Source organism: Gorilla gorilla, chromosome 4 (assembly GCF_029281585.2).
Source record: "Gorilla gorilla gorilla isolate KB3781 chromosome 4, NHGRI_mGorGor1-v2.1_pri, whole genome shotgun sequence".
In the NCBI taxonomy this organism is placed as follows: domain Eukaryota; kingdom Metazoa; phylum Chordata; class Mammalia; order Primates; family Hominidae; genus Gorilla; species Gorilla gorilla.
In genome coordinates, this window is record NC_073228.2 from 153882501 (window position 1) to 153899326 (window position 16826).

Consider the following 16826-nt stretch of genomic DNA (forward strand, 5'->3'; position numbering starts at 1 on the left):
TTTTTAATACAGTTTTTTAAAAATCAGAAACTTGGCTCTTACTCCATATACTAGTTTGTGGCTTATATTTTTCACTTCATTTAGTGATACAGATATTAAAAATTTTCCGTGTGTCCAAATTCCATGGGTTAGTGGGGTTGGTTGGTTGGTTTTTTGGCTGTATGTAGCTAGAATAGTTATCAAGTTGTTTTTTTTTCATGTCAAATGGGTAATGTGCTGACGTTATAATGAGGTTTGAGGGAGGCACATCTCACCCATGTGCATGAATACCAGATCGTCATACTTGTGAGCTATAAAAGGATCTCTCAAAATTTCCTAAGTTAGCATTTTTCAAGCTTTTGATCATGACCCTCAGTAACAGGCATATTTTTTTATTACTGCCCAGTAAACATATATACTAAAGGTTTAATGAAGCTGTGCCCTTACTATATGCAGTCACTTTTTTTTTCTCATTCCTATTTGCAAAATGCAGGTTTCAACCCATTAAATTAATGTTATGACCCCTCATTGGATTGTGACCTGTAGTTTGAAAACTGTGTCGTGGACCAGGTTGGAATAGGAAAACGGGTCTGCCATCTCCCTTGTCATGTGTTCTTTGTCAGTTAACTTCCTTTCTTTAACAGTTTTACATTTGCCCTGACAGGAATATCAACTGGCTTTTACTTTGAGAACTGTTTTGTTTTCCACACAGATGTGGCAGCTCTGGGTGTATGTGTGATCTTGCGGTGTAGAAGGAAGGTATCTGGTTAGCGTCGGTAGTTTTGTAGATTTCCAGCCCCTAGATTCCCTTCATGTACACTCTGTTACTTGGGTAAACCCCAGTCTTCTCTGTAAATAGTTTCCTTTTGATTGGTGACATTGGGTATTTGTTAAAAGCCACAAGCTCTTTTACTAGTCTTAAACCAGTAAAGAGGTACGTGAGATATTCAGAAAATCAACTTAAATTCATTATTATAGAATAATTTTAATTTTGTATGCTTTATCTTTTCTTTCTTTTTTTTAGCTATATAAGTAAAATATACATTCCTTATAAAACATTTGAGGCCAGGCATGGTGGCTCATGCCTGTAATCCCAGCACATTGGGAGGCTGAGGTGGGAGCATTGCTTGAGTCCAGCAGTTCAAGACCAGCCTGGGCAACATAGTGAGACCCACATCGCTACCAAAAAAAAAAAAGCAAATTTTGTAGATAGTGGTAAAGAGGGAGAAACAACCATGATTGTCCTCTTACCCTGTGACATTTTAGTGAATAGTCTTTCAGACATCTTTCTATGCAAAGTTGTTCAACCATGTATTTATATGTATAAAAGCTATTATGTGCTTTTATAACTCAGTAGTAGTTGTAAATCTGATTCATGGTGTTTCTAATACATGGTATTAGAAACTGCACAGAAGCATGTGGCAAGGCCTGGACTTGAACATGACACTCAGCCTTTGGTGGGCTGGTGACTGCCAACTGGCAGTCCAGAGGGCTCATTTGGAGAATAGCTCTACAAATTCCCCAGGAAAGCATTCCCTCAAGTCGTTTCAGGACATGGGACCTCAGGAGTTTGGCTAAGGTTCAAAAGCCCTAAATAATCTGTTCTGATCCACAGCTACCAAGTGGCCCATCCAACAGGACTTCTCAGGTGAAAGTTGTGGAGGTCAAGCCTGATATGTTTCCTCCATATAAGTACAGCTGCACTGTCACATTGGTAAGTATGCAGCTAGGTGGTGGTGGGTTGACATGGAGGTTGTTTTGATTTTGTGGTTGAAGGTCAGTAGGAGGCTGGGGGAGAGGGTGGTGGTAGCTGGGAGGGAGAACAGGGTCAGGTATAGATTGTTAATGATGAAGATCCCATCCCTGATGCAAATAATAGCTACTGGATGAATCTGCTGGGTTGTTTTGGTCTCTTTCCAGGTGAGATTTATAAAGTGTAGGACAGCTGAGATTAGTGTATTTTTATTGAGAGTTGCCAGAGATGAGAATCTAGTCCAGATTTAACATTTAGCTGTCTTGGAACCTTTTAGCTTAGAAAGGGTGTTCCACAGTTACATTTAGGCGACGTTGCCTTTTTCTCCTTAAAACAGAGTCCAGTTCAACACAAGTATCTTAAAGTAAAATAGAGAAGTACTTTAGTAAAGCAGCTTATTTTGTTTAGCCTAGTGTTTCCCACAGGGTTTTCCCTTTATTTTTAACATAACACATATTAACATCCTAATGGACAAATGTGTGACATTGGGATCACCCTTTTGTAGGGCAGGCAGCATAGAGCAGGGAAATAAATGCTAGACAGCTGAGAGACCTGGTCCAAAAGGAGTTCTGGCTCTGCTGCTAGCATGCCATATGCCACTGGGCAAGATTCTTTCCTTCTGTGGTCCTCAGTTTCACTATCTGTAAAGTGCTGCATTGGTTTAGACATCTTTGGGGCATCTGTCACTCTCAACATTCTCTAATTCTGTTGATGCTTAAAGTATCAACCAGCCAGATGTCTTTTGGCAGTTTCTCTAGCTGATTGATTAAGATGAACAGATTTTGAGAGAACAGCTAGATTTTTAAAAAGTCTTGCCTCATAATGGCAGACAGGTTCAGAAAGGGTCATTCATTCCTTCAAAAAATATTTATTGGGCACATATTCTGTGCCAGGATCTGTACTGGGGATTCAGTAGCAAACAAGACAGCACAATGTGATAGGTTAATGTCTGGCCTGACCTGATCCCTAAGGAGAATGTGTCTCTTATCCTGGAGATCTGCTCAGGTTTCTTTCTCTTGTGACCTAAATATAATCACTACCTTTTCCATGCCTTCACTCACCACTCCCTTTGGCTACAGGAGGCAACTAGATTTACCATTTAGGGGGAACTACCCCTGAGTAGACCCTCTCTTCTGCTGATTAGATAGTAACTTGTCATAGGAGCTTAGATGCTAGAGCTTTGAACTTTAATAGTCTGTAAGTCACAGTTTGTCTTCAGGCAGGGCTTGAACTCTTTAGTTCATCAGTCTTAAGCACTCTTTGTTTAAACAGACCTGCTTTACTCCACCAACTGCCTGGACCCTGAAGGCATTTGAGTTTCTGACCGTTGAGAGTCAACTCTTCTGTTTCACAGATAGGGAAGGACTGGACTGGATTTGCCAAAAATTTACAGCCTGTATTAAAAGTAAAAGAGTTAATTGCAGAAAAGGTTAAGGCTCTTGAAGTTAGGCTGAATCTGGTTTGCAGTTGCCACTCTCTTCTCTGATTTACTGGCAGCTGCTCATTCTGGTTCTGGATTCTGCCCAGGTTTAACTTAATTTTTGTAGAATTGAACACTGGTCTTACTTTTTTAGGATTTGGGCCTGGCTACATCAAGAGGCCGGGGAAAGTGCAAGAATCCCTCTTGTAGCTATGTCTACACCAACAGGCACAAACCTCGGATTTGTCCCAGCTGTGGTGTTAACCTTGCCAAAGACCGGACTGAGAAAACCACCAAGGCTATCGTGAGTTCCTTCCCCCAAACACATCCCCTGGCCTGTTGTGGGCTCTGTTAGTGAACCTGTCTTAGTAGAAATAAGAAGATTTTTAAAGTACATGGCGGTAGTTAGAGCATCCAAACTGGAACCAGTTGGTGGGTTCTGAACCTGAGCAAGTGCCGCCTTTTCTCTGAGCCTCCTTGTCCCCATTGCCAGGGTGAAGGGGTTGACTAGATATCTTGATCTCTGAGAACGAAGAGTTCACTCACTGCAGAGAATGATGTAGCACAGGCCTTAAGTAGGAGTGAAAGGAGAGGGACGAAAGGGTTGCATCCTCTTACCGCTGAGGCCTGATACAAGACCTGTAAGTTGATTTACTGTTTCGGTAAATAGAGAATGCCAACCTAAGACTTTGCAGATTAGACCACCGCTGCTTTCTCAGGCTCCTTGGAAAGCTTTTAGTTAAGCAAAGCTTTACTTCTAGCAGTCTAGGCAGCCCTCCTCTCTGAAGTTGGGCCAAACTACTTGGGTAGTAAAATACATTCCACTTGGCTCCTTAGGGCTGCTATTATTATTATTGCTATTACCAGGAAAAATGGGCATTTTCAGAGGTCCTCAGAATTTCCATATGAGTTTTTTAAAGTGAACAGAAAATGGTGGCACTTGAGGCAGCAAATGGAAGGACTAAAATAAGGGTGAGAAGAGAAATGTCACTGGTCTGCCTTGGGGAAAGAGGGGATGGCACACAGAACAGGTCAGGACCTGAGATGGAGCCTGGTCACTCCAGATCAAGGCTGGACCTTGAAAGGCAGGCAGGTTTTGAATGGAAGGGGAAGGCATGCTATACTTAAGTCTCTCCCACTAGACTGTAGTCTGGTGAGTGAACATGAAGTGTGAGTATGGATAAGGATAAGTGTGAGTGATAAGGATAAGTGTGAGTGAACATGAAGAGTGTTCCATTTGGCTGGAGGAGATGGCGTGGGGGCATGGGGTGGGAGAAGGGGTGTTACGGAAAATAAGACGTGAAAAGCATCTTGGAACCATGTCATGGAAGGTCTTGTCAGTTTGTTCTTTAGTCAGTGGGGTCCTACTGAATGTCCTTGAGCCAGGGAGAGGCCTAGAGGAAAGTTATTTCAAGAGGGGAATGTATGGGATGAGAGTTTGGGAGTAGACAGGACTACAGAGGTGGGGAGAACTGCTTCAAGCTTAAAGGTTTATTTGTATATGGAGAGAGGCCTTTTTGATGATGAATCTCACCCTGGTCTCCAGAGTCTGTTTCCGTGCTTGAGGTGATGTTCTGAGGTTACTGTCCTTGTGAGAAAGGAAAGTGGAACCAAAGTATATGGGGACTAATGGCTTGGTGGGAAAAACACTGGGGCTGGGAGTGACCCTGAGTTGGAAGCTTCCCTCTCCCGAGCTTTAGTTTCTCCATTGGTAAAGTAAGGTGGGCAAGGTAGATTAGATCTGGGCATTTTACTCTTAGAGACAGGAGCCTTAGAGAAGACTGATAATTGAGTTTCAAGGAGTTTATAAATCCCTGAAATTGCATGCAAAATGGGTCCGTAGCTTTCATCAGATTCTCTTGCTCCACTGGATGCCTGCTGCTGGAAGTAAGCTTTCTTCCCGGATTTTCAATGGGTTTCAATGTGCTCTTCTTGCCATAGCATTGATCACACCCCATACTGACTGCTTTTCTTAACTCCCTATGAGACCACAATCTCTTCTAGGGCAGGTATGTCTCTTTTTCCTGGACCTTCTAACCCTGGAGCTTACATATACAAAGTGTGTCTATCTGTAATTAGGAGATAGAATTGAGTTCTGTGTAGGTAGAAGCTCTGAGCATTCCTTTCTCCTTCCAGTTCATTTTAGCTATTTGCGCGGTTTGCAGTGGAAGTGGGTGTTACTTGCTAGATCTAGGATGATGAAGGAACTTACCTTCTCAGGTGACATGGGAAATTATCTAGGGACCTCTTGCCAATTTCAGATCCCACTCTTAAACTTATATCCATCTGTATTTGGTTAACTGAGAACTGCACACCCCCAGGACCCTCATCTGCAGACCTTCCATCACTTTCCAATCTCCTAAAGTTTGGAGAAATACAGTGTAATTACTGCTTTCCAGAAAACAAAGCACTGGTCAGAACCACAGGGACCTTCTTGTGTGTTGTCATTTGGAGCCCCCTGGTAGCCAGATGTTTTCACATCTCTGAGCTGGAATGGTCTTTAGTCCTTTCTATCCTTCATCTCTGGCGAGAGTCACGGGACAGTATTCCTGCCAAGTGGTCTTCCAGCTGTGGTTTCATAGTCATGACTGAGAACACACAGCCTCTCGGGGCAGCTCATTCTAGTGTTAGTCAGCTCTTCTGTAGCCATTGATTAATTAATTCTCTCAGCCAGCATATATTGAATGCCTGCTATGGGCCAGGCTTTCAGAGATGAATAGGACGTGGCCCTTTCCCTTGAAGAGCTTACAGTCTAGGGGGAGAGAGAGATAACCAAGCTATTACAAATGAAAGTTGTCATAGGTATGCAGAGTTAATAAAAAGCTCCTTATTAAGTGTCCTAGTCTGTTTTGTGTTGCTATAAAAGAATACCTGAGGCTAGGCAATTTATAAAGCAAAGAGGTTTATGTGGCTCATAATTTGGCAGTCTGTACAAGAAGCATAGCACCAACATCTTTTTTGGTGAGGGCCTCAGACTGCCTCCACTCATGGTGGAAGGCAAGGGGAGCCAGCATGCACAGAGATCACATACAGAAAGAGGAAGCGAAACTCATTCACCACCTCCCTTGCCCCTGCCCCACGATAATCTACTCATGAGGGATCTGCCCCCCTGACCCAAGTACCTCCCTTTAGGACCTGCCTCCAACGTTGGGGATCACATTTCAACATGAGATTTGGAGACGGTAAACATCCAAACTATAGCATTAAGCATTTAACTTCTACAGAGCCATGTATAATATGTCCATCACATATGAATCAGTATCTTATGTGTGTCTCAGGCATCATGCTGGTTGGGAATCAGTAAATAAGCAGAATCCTACCCTTACTGAAGCGGGGAGGGTGGTGGTTTAGCAGCTATCAGATGATGAATTCTGCAGTCAAGGGGTGCACTCAGAGAACACAAAGCGGGGAGTGATTTATGCTGCCTTGGCAAAAAGCATCAGGGAGAAGCTCCATTGAAGAGAGACCTGCTTGAGAAAGACCTATTTTCAATGAGTATTTCAGAACATTGTTCCTGGAAGCCTCTGACTGGTATACAAAATTACCTTGTACCCAGAAGCCACCGAGAATTAAAGACAGATAACTTTAAGCAGTGCAGATACTTGTTTATGTATCAAAACTATCATTCATAGAGCCTTCATTGCACCATAGGCATTGTGCTAATAAGTGCTTTAGTTATAATATCTTACTTAATCTGTATAATGGCTCTAAGAGATTACTATTTTTATGCCCCATTTCACAGATGAGGAAATTGAGACTGAGAAAGATTAAGTAAATTGCCTTGGGTCCCACATACACAGCTGTTAAGTGGCATATCCAGAACTGAAACCTGGGTCTGTTATCCTCTAAACCCCATACCTGATGAATGAGAGCTAAGTGTTGAATCCATTACCAAGAGTTGTATATAATCCTCTCATTTACTGATACAGGTTGACTATCCCGTATCTGAAGTGCTTGATACCAGAAGTGTTTTGGATTATTTCATAATTTGCAATATTTGCAGAATACATACTGCTTGAGCATCCCTAATCCAGTGATTCAAAATCTGAGATGTCTAATGAGCATATCCCTTGAATGTTTTCTCAGTGGTCAAAAAATTTCAGATTTCAGAGCATTTTGGATTGGGGTGCTCAACCTGTAGAGAAACTGAGCCCCACAGAGAAAAATAACCAGCCTTTAGTCACACAGTGAGTTATTAGCTGAGCTGGTTAGGAACCTAGGTTTGCCACCTATCAGTCATGGGCCCCATCTGTCTGCTGCTCCCAGACTTTTATTATTTTAGCCTGAAGCTGGCTCTTTCTGCTCTGAGTGCTTGGTGATCAATCCACTCTCTTCCCAGGAGGTGAGCTCACCACTCCCAGATGTACTGAATGCCACAGAGCCCCTGAGCACAGCCCAGAGGGAGATCCAGCGCCAGTCCACACTGCAGCTGCTGCGCAAAGTCCTGCAGATTCCTGAGAATGAGTCAGAGCTGGCTGAGGTCTTCGCCTTGATTCATGAACTCAACAGCTCTCGACTTATCTTGTCCAACGTGAGTGAGGAGACAGTCACCATCGAGCAAACCTCTTGGTCGAATTATTATGAGTCTCCGTCCACGCAGTGCCTTCTCTGTAGCAGCCCATTATTCAAAGGGGGACAAAAGTAAGCACCCCTTAACTCTGCCCCTAGCTGCCCCATCCCATTTGGCTCATACTGCTCTTTTCTTCAGAAAACATTAAAACTATAACTGTGAAGATGTTATTCTCTGCCGTTTTTAGGCTTCCTTTAACTTTCTGATTGCTGAAAGTAAAGTAATAATTGGTAATTATCATTTCTGTTGAAATGCCTGAAAGTTATCACCAGATTAGGATTTAGTTTACATCTGGACTGCCCCACACAATGTTTAGGTTTGGGAGTTCATTGGGATTGGTTAAATTATGTAATAAATTCAGAGTTACATTAATTGTAGGGACGATTCCACAGATTCCAACAAAGTGGAAATACCTACCTAGAAAATCCTAAGCTCCAGCAAATGAGAATTTGCCATTGATCACTGAGCCCTGGAACTCCATAAAGAAGTCTCTTTCCCTTCTTTTTTTTTGTTGGTGATGTTTCTGGTACTAGCTCCCTGGCTGGGCCCCAGGAGTGCTGGCTGCTGACAGCCAGCCGTCTGCAGACAGTGACTGCCCAGGTGAAGATGTGTCTGAACCCCCATTGTCTGGCCCTGCACAGCTTCATAGACATCTACACAGGTGGGTGCCAACCTTCTCTTCCCTCAGAGCATCCCAAAGCAGGCTTGGGAACTGCCTCCATGGATGAGACCTCTGGCCCTTTGAGGACTGGGCCTTCTCAGATGGGGCTTCTGAGGAAGGGGGAGTCTTCTTCCTAAATGCGTTAGTCCCACAAGATGACTTTTACCTCTCAAGTGTTGAAGCTCTCAACTGGGATCTTTAAAATAACAGATCTTCATTGTGGAAGGGCTGGAAAATGCAGACAAATAAAAAGAGGAAACAAAAAATCAAGAGCATTGCTACTGCCATGAGATAAACACTTATTTAACAATGTGATCAATCTTCCAGAAATGTTGATTCATCTGTGCAGAATATAAGAAATTATAGGATGTATAGGTTTATAGTCTTTCTTTGAACAAAAGTACGGTTGTGCTAGATGTTGCTTTGGAATGTGCTTTTTAAACTTAGGGGTACATCGTGGGCATCTTCCTGTGCCAGCAAGTAGAGAAGTACATGACCATTTTTATAGGGATGTATGGTGCTCCAGTTTACACTTTTGTGATTCAGTCTTTGTGTACAGCCCTAATTTGTCTTTTGGACAAATACTCAGAAGTGGAATTGCTGCACATTTACGCTTTCCTCCCCTATTATTCATCAACATCAGGCATTTGTGGAACACTCACCGTGTACCAGCCATTTTAAGACTTTGGTTGAATCCTAAGTTTTGTTTGTAGAATTGAGTGCTGAAGATGAAAGTGTATTTTTGATGTATTCTCTTTGTCTTAGAACTTAATGGTGCTTTATTTTGAATTCATGTTTTTAATGTCTTATATTATTAGATTGAGTTTGTACTATTTTATGCTTTTACCAACAGTTAACAAAAGTGCCTATTACCCTGTTGTCTATCCAGGCTAGTACTCAGGATTATATATTTATTTAGTCAACATGTATTTTAAAATTTCCATGTAGTTAAGTGTGTTGCTCCAAGTTCCATAAGTTCTGACAGAGGCACTAAGTGGTGTAACTACCTTCACAATCAATATATAGAACAGGTCTATCACCCAAAACATTCTCTTTTACTGTTCCTTTGTATTTAAACCCATCCCTCTCCCCCAACCTCTGGTAACTGTTTGATCTCATCTTTATCCATATAGTGTTCTCTTTCCCAGAATGTCATGTAAAAGCAATTATGGCACGTAGCCTTTTGAGTCTGGCTTCTTTCAGTAAGTTAATCCTTTGAGAGTCATCCATATTGTGTTTATCAGTGATTTATTCCTTTTTATTGTGGAGTAGTTTTCTGTGGTGTGGATGTACCACAGGTTGTTTATCTGTTCCCCATGGGAGGATATTTGGTTTGCTACCGGTGTTTGGCAGTTACAAATAGAGCTGCTACAAATATTTGTGTACCAGCTTTTGTGTGAACCTAAGTTTTCATTTCTCTTGGGTAAATACCTAGGAGTCAGATTGCTGGGTCATGTGGTAAGTGTGTGTTTAATTTTATAAGAAAACTGCAGTACCAAAGTGGCTGTACCATTTTGCATTCCTTCCCACAATGGGTAAAAGTTACAGTTTGCTCTACATGCCAACACTTAGCATTATCTGTTTTTGTTTTTCAGCCATTCTAATAGGTGTGTCTCCGTATAAATTGTAGAGTCAGCTTGTCAATATCTACAAAGTCCTGCTTGAATTTTAATTGGATTGTATTCAATCTGTACACATCAATTTGGGAAATTTTGACATGCCTAACAATGTTGAATTTTCCAGTCCATAGTCTTTCTCTCCATTTTAATAGGTTGTCAGTTTTTCTAGTTTCAGCATATAGGTCCTGCCCATATTTTGGTAGACTTACATATAAGTATTTTACTTTTTTTTTTTCAGTGCTAAATGACATGGTTCAATTTCTAGCTATTCATTGCTAGTATAGAAATATAATTAAGTTTGTCTGTTGACTTTGTTTTTGTAAATATTATAATTGTTTTAAGTTTATCAATTTTATAGGTAAAAACTTGTGTATAATCAGGTAATTTGTTGTATTTCTTTGTAGTAGGTAGAGTATATGTCCTTTTTATGATCCTTTATGGTTTTTTTTCTATAGTACATTTCTTTTGTGTTTTCATTCTTCTTTTGGGCTTTTTTGTTGACAGTTTTCTCCCAGTTTATCGCTGTATTTATTCAGTTTTACCTCTAGCCTGTCAGAATGTGATATCAGTTGTCTTTTACATTTGTACTTGGTGATTTCTGGGGGCGTCATGACTTTTTTGCTTTTTAAAAAATATTTGTATGGGACCAGAGCTTTGCTCTCCCTTGTGGTGTCAGCCTTTGCACTTCTCCGTACCCTTCTTCACTGGGAACACATATTCCAAAATTTGCTTTTGTGCAGATTAGTGCATTATGTTTTCTGCACATATAAAATCACCCACTTTTATTTGTCTTAAATTGACTGCGCTTAAATTCCTCAGATTCATTCATTTCAGGATTTGGTGTTGGAGTGATTTCATAGCCTTTGTTGTACCCCTTACACATTCATGAGCTAAAGGATGCTCCTGGCCTTTCCCCAGGTGAAGTTGTGTGAGGTGTAAAGGAAGAGTGATACCTTTGGTCCTGAGGACTGAGCTGGGTGGGAAGAAAGTGTTTCTTTTTTTTATTGGGGGAAAAAAAGATCTACTATATGTACTATTTCATTATTTTTTGTTTGTTTGTTTAATGATGTATTATAGGCAACTTTGTGTCAGAACAGTTAGATCTACTTCTTTTTAAAAAAATGGATTCCATGTTGGAATACTTTATTCTTTTTAATGCTTTCTATTTTATGAATTCACCATAAATTAATTAACCCTTTCCCTATTGATGGGCATTTAGTTGTGGTGTTTTTGTTTTGCCTTTTTTAAGATATATAACTTGAATAAAATAGAGATGGGGCTTTGCTATGTTGTCCAGGCTGGTCTTGAACTCCTGGGCTCAAGTGATCCTCCCACCTTGGGAGACTACAGGTCTCCCAAAGTGCTGAGACTACAGGCATGAGATTACAGGCCATACCTGGCCTGTTTTGTTTTTTTGAGATGGAGTCTCTCACTGTGTTACCCAAGCTAGTCTACAACTCCTGGGCTCAGGCGATCCTCCTGCCTCATTCTCCCAAGTGCCTGCAAACTACAGGCACGTGCCACCGCACCCAGCTGGTGTGTATTCTATTTTTTGCCATTGTGTATGATACATTAATTTCCTTGTTGCCTCTTCTTAACCTGCAGGTCTCTTTAATGTGGGGAACAAGCTGCTGGTAAGCCTGGACTTGCTTTTTGCAATCAGAAATCAGATCAAGCTCGGAGAGGACCCCAGAGTGTCCATCAATGTTGTTCTGAAGTCGGTGCAGGAGCAGACAGGTAAAAGTTGTTTTCTTCCCTTTCCCAAGGTTAGTCCTAAGCTCCCTGGGAATTTTCAGTGATGGCATTTGGTTAAAAGACTCATTTTGAAGAAGAGTCTGATTATTTTGAAAAGGAGACATTCTTGACTTCCTAATACACTCTTCCTTTTGAATTTTACAAATGCCAAACTAATTTTGGAAAGCATGAATCTTTCTGTGCATCCAGGGACCCTTAGCAAGAGATTACCAGTGACTTATAGAAGTACCTTCTTTGGTCATAGGGAGACTTGGCCCCATTGCATGTTAGACTCATTCTGACCACACAGCTCCTGGATATCTGCTTCCAGTCCCAAGGCTCATGCCAAGACCTAAGAGTGAGGACCATTCTTTCTGTCTAGAATATTTTTCCTCCATGCCCTCTTTACTCCTATTTGTGCTTTTCCCATCCCATTCCTATAGGCTCCAATCCCCCTCTACCTTACCTGCTGTGAGAACAGATGGAGTAGAGCAAAGGTGCTAGAGTTACATGGGCCTGTGTTTCAGTCTTGGCTCTGCCACTGTTGCAATGTGATTTTGAGCAAGTTATTCTTGTGCCTCTGTTTCTCCAGTTATAAAATGAGGATAATAGCTCCTCGTTCATAGAGAATTAAATTGAGGTGAGATTAATGACATAACATATCCAAAGCTTTCAGCACAGCATCTAGTACTTAGTACAAGGCAGCTATCACTCCAGTGGGAATTGCTCTTTGGGTTGCCACCTGAGCACTTGCAGGCCAGATCCCTGACCCTCAGGGTAGGTAGTACACTGGAGTGTTCTTTAAGGTGAATCAGTCTGGCAGAATTGCTCTACTTACTACCCACTGGCTCATCCCTAGTGGCTTCAGTGTCTTTTTCTGTGCCCTTCTCAGTGTTCTTGCTCTTCTTCCAGAGAAGACTCTGACCTCGGAGGAGCTGAGCCAGCTGCAGGAGCTGCTGTGCAATGGCTATTGGGCCTTTGAGTGCCTCACTGTCCGAGACTACAATGACATGATCTGTGGCATCTGTGGTGTGGCCCCCAAAGTGGAAATGGCTCAGAGGAGTGAAGAGAATGTGCTAGCACTGAAGAGCGTGGAGGTAAGTGCCTCTTAGCCACTGTGAGGGACCTGCGGAATTTTCTCATTTTGGCATCTCCCTTCCTATATGATATCCCCAGGGGGTGGGTAGCTCCAGTCCTGTCTAGGTGAGGCAAGTGAGTTTTTCCTCCCACAGCCCAAGATTTCATTTAGGGAATGCCAGATGGAAATGGAGGCATTTGTTTATTCAGTTACTCACTTGAAAAATGTATTTATCCAGTGAATAAGTATCAAAAAATATATATAGTAAATATATTGAACATAAACTAAATGCATGTTTTAGACACCTGGGAGATAGTAGTTAAACAAAGTTTCTGTCCTCATGGAGCTCACTTTCTGGTTTGGAGGACACAGGAAACAAATATCTGTCCAGGAGTAGTGAGTGCTGTGAAGCACAGTAAAGCTGGGTAAGAGAGAGAGAACAGTGTCATGGGAAAGGGCATTTGTATTTTATAGAGGGCAGTGAGGGGGGAAGGCCTCTCTGATACAGTAGCATTTGAGTAGAGATCTGAAACCCATGTGGCTTTGTGGAGGAATATTCCAGGCAGAGGGAACAGCAAGAACAGGGTCTGAGGAAGGTTTGCTGGGCATGATTGAGGACCAGCAAGGAGACCCGTGGTGCAGCTCAGAGTGTGGGAGGGAGGGAGGGAGTGGTGGGGTGTATGAGGTCCAGACAGTGCAGGAGGCGACGCTATGTAGGGTAACGTGGGCTATTTTAAGGACTTACACAGAGTGAAATGGAGAGCCACTGAAGGGGTTGGAGGAAAAGAGTGACCTGAGCTGACTTAGGTTCTGAACTGAAAAATTTTCACACAATAATAACATCAAACTCAGATGGCTTCATAGATTAATTAGAACAAATATCCAAGAAATATTATTCCAAACATAGGCAAGTAACAAAAGTGGGCATGTTTCCCCAACTCATCATATAAGGTTGTATAACTTTGGAAACCAAATCAGACATTTGATGTAAGAGAAGAAATTGGGGCTGAATGTACTCATGAATATAGATGAAAGTCTGAATAAAATAATAGCAAATCAGATCTAACACAGTAATGCATCATGACAAAGTTGATCACAGGAAAGCAAGGTTGTTTCAGCAGTAGGAAATATGTTAATGTAATTCACTACTTAACCGATTAAAGGGGAAACCCTATATGATAATTTCATTAAATGTATGGGGAAAAAAAAGTTGTCCAGTATGATTCTACACCCATATTTATGATAAAACTCTTAGCAAACAGAACAGTAGGAAATCTTCCTTAACCTTCTTTATGGTTTAAAAAAAAAAATCCCATAGATTACTTTTCCCTGTGATCATGCCATGAGGTCTGGTCTACACTCACAGGCAGGGACTGCCCCTTGAATATGCCAGTAGTTGCATTGGAGTGTGAGGTTTCCATCTCTGAACTCTACCATAGTAAACAAGAGCCTGGGACATGAGCTGACTTTCAGGTACTGGACTTGCATCTCATGTGTTCACTGATCAGGCAGGTGCAGAACCTGTAGAGAACAGCTTTGGTGTATTCTGGCAGGACTACTAGACATATTAAGGGTTGAATGCATAGTCCTGTCTTTTACTTCCCAAGTAAAAAACCAGGCAACTAAACCATTTTGTTTGTGTTATCTCATCTAGAGGCTGTTTCCAGATTGATTCAAATCTGCTTGCCTAGTAGTAGTGTTAATAATGCAGCTAAGATTTATTGAGCATTTTATTACTATGCCAAGTTCTTAATCTGTGCTAAGTGCTTTACTATATGACTTAATTTTCCCTACAACCCCATGAGGTTTTTATAGACATAGGCACTGAAGCCCAAGGGCCTTGCCCAAGCTCACCCAGCCAGAGAAGGGTGGGGCTGAGATTAACCTTGCTCTTTCTCAGCCGCTGACTGTGGAGTCTGCACCCTAAGCACTGCCATTCTCAGCAGTACCTCCTACGACTCTGAGTTCTGTTTCTTCTGATCATATCTGGCCACAGCAAGTTTATGGTTTCCAAGAATAGACAGAGGCCCACCTCCCTGCAAAGGTGCCATCTCCTAGTCCTGCCTGTCACCCGTCCTGTCCCAATCAAGGCTCCTCTGTCCCAGAATGGAGTAGCATTCCCTTCACTCTCAGTTTGCTTGTCTCTTCCCTTCAGTGGTACCAGGTACTTCTTTCATAGAGGTACTTCTTTGTTCTGTGTGTGGAGAGTAGTGTGGTATGTGTGGGGAGAGAGTATCCTGAAGTCTATGAACTAAAACAGGAAGTTATTGAACAAAACTTAAATATGCTGTTATCCATGAAGAGACTTGTCAGCCCCTCTCTCGGAGTTGTATAAAGGAGGACCCTGTGGTTAGTTTGTGTACTGGGTTGGCATTTCCTGTTCCCTTGCTCCTTGTGGAGAGGATAGACTCAGCTGGCCTCATTCCCCTAGGTGTGCCATTTACACAGAGCATGCACTAAGCACCCCTGTGAGGTGGCAAACAAAGAGGAATAAGGTGAGGAGAGGAGCCTTTATGGGGAGCAGTGGTTCTTGGACTTTAGTGGGTATAAGAACTACATAGGGCAGTGGTTCTCACAACTTTTTAAAGTGGAGGGCTTGCTGGGTCCCACCCACAGGATTTCTGACTCAGGAGATCTGGAGTGGGGTCAGGAATTTGCATTTCTAACAAGTTTTCGGATGATACTCTTGCTGCTTGTCCAGGACCACCCTTTGAGAACCATTCCTCTGAGGAAACTTTTTTAAATGCAAAATTAGGAGTTTAGTTCATACAGCTCAAGATGTGGCCAAGGTTTTTACATTTCTAATAAGTAACCTATACAACTGTGATTGAGGTATTAGGATCCGGGTCACGTTTTGAGAGCCATATAAGAGGGCATTGCAAGAAGAAAAATTGAGTAGCACAAGCACTATTAATAGATGTCTATAAGAGATAAGTAAATGCTGCCCTGGGTAGAGGAGATAGCTGTGTGCTGATGATGTGTGGGAGGATGTCAGCAATCCACAGGGCCTTGGAAAATGGCTGGAATTTTACTCAATAGGATTCTGCTCGTTCTTGCCAGCCTGGTATCAGCAGTAAGGGTTTGGGCTTTGGAACTAGACCTGTGTTGACGTGATTGTTCTGTCTCTTCGAGTGCTTGAATACTCACCTCAGCCATCCCCAGACTTGTTTTTTAGTAGTTCATTACAAAGTGTCTGGCACATAACAGGTACTCAAATGGTAGCTCCACTTTCTTTGTAAGACAGGGAAAATGACTTGAACAAAGGTATAGAAACAGAAGGGATTTAGGAACTATTCATGTCTGGGAGAGTACTATGGTGTGAGGGAAAGAAATGTGACCAAAAGGCAGGTGGGTACAGAGCTGTCAAATTCAAGGCCCCGTGGCAGTGCCTGGCTGTCTGACTTCCCTTCACCAAGCCTTGGCTTCCCTGTGTGTATAATGACGGGGTAGACTGTTGTGTTGCTGATGTTCTGTGACTCCCACAGTTTGACCTTCTTTATCCTGACCTTCTAGTTCACCTGGCCTGAATTCCTGGGCTCTAATGAGGTAAATGTGGAGGACTTTTGGGCCACGATGGAGACAGAGGTGATTGAGCAGGTGGCATTTCCTGCCAGCATCCCTATCACCAAATTTGATGCGTCTGTTATTGCCCCCTTCTTCCCACCACTCATGAGAGGAGCTGTGGTCGTCAACACTGAGAAAGACAAAAACCTGGATGTGCAGCCAGTACCTGGTAAGGCCACCTGGTGGCTGACTGGGGTCAAAAAAGGGCTCAGTGAAGAGTCTGGGACATTGTCCATGGCAAGATAGCACAGTGGTAGCGAGAGGGCCAGGCCCCGCTGGAGGACTCTTTTCAGAAAGATAATAACAGCCCGTGTCAAAATCCCCTAGAGTTTAAAGTTGTGGTGCAGAGTTTTGAAGAGCTGTCCTCCATCTTAAATAGCAGGGGTGCACAGCTCATTGTCAGCCTTCTGGGATACACACACTGAGTAGCAGAACTCCTATTAAAAAT

The 16826-nt window shown here is 42.4% G+C and overlaps 1 protein-coding gene and 1 non-coding gene across 6 annotated transcripts in view; one reads left to right on the forward strand and one right to left on the reverse strand.

The window, feature by feature from the left end:
* The window catches only part of HMGXB3 (HMG-box containing 3), a 52604-nt gene that overhangs the window by 28602 nt on the left and 7176 nt on the right, over positions 1–16826 (forward strand). For all 5 annotated transcript variants that reach the window (XM_019027183.4, XM_019027184.4, XM_055386193.2 and 2 more), the window contains 7 exons: positions 1595–1693; positions 3307–3456; positions 7492–7793; positions 8256–8383; positions 11608–11739; positions 12649–12833; positions 16328–16547. In XM_019027183.4, the coding sequence (XP_018882728.3) occupies positions 1595–1693; positions 3307–3456; positions 7492–7793; positions 8256–8383; positions 11608–11739; positions 12649–12833; positions 16328–16547 (1216 nt within the window). The remainder of the gene's footprint in view (positions 1–1594; positions 1694–3306; positions 3457–7491; positions 7794–8255; positions 8384–11607; positions 11740–12648; positions 12834–16327; positions 16548–16826) is intronic.
* LOC115934875 (small nucleolar RNA U13) lies at positions 199–302 on the reverse strand. The gene has a single exon (XR_004070612.1). It is a non-coding gene; the product is annotated as a small nucleolar RNA U13 (small nucleolar RNA).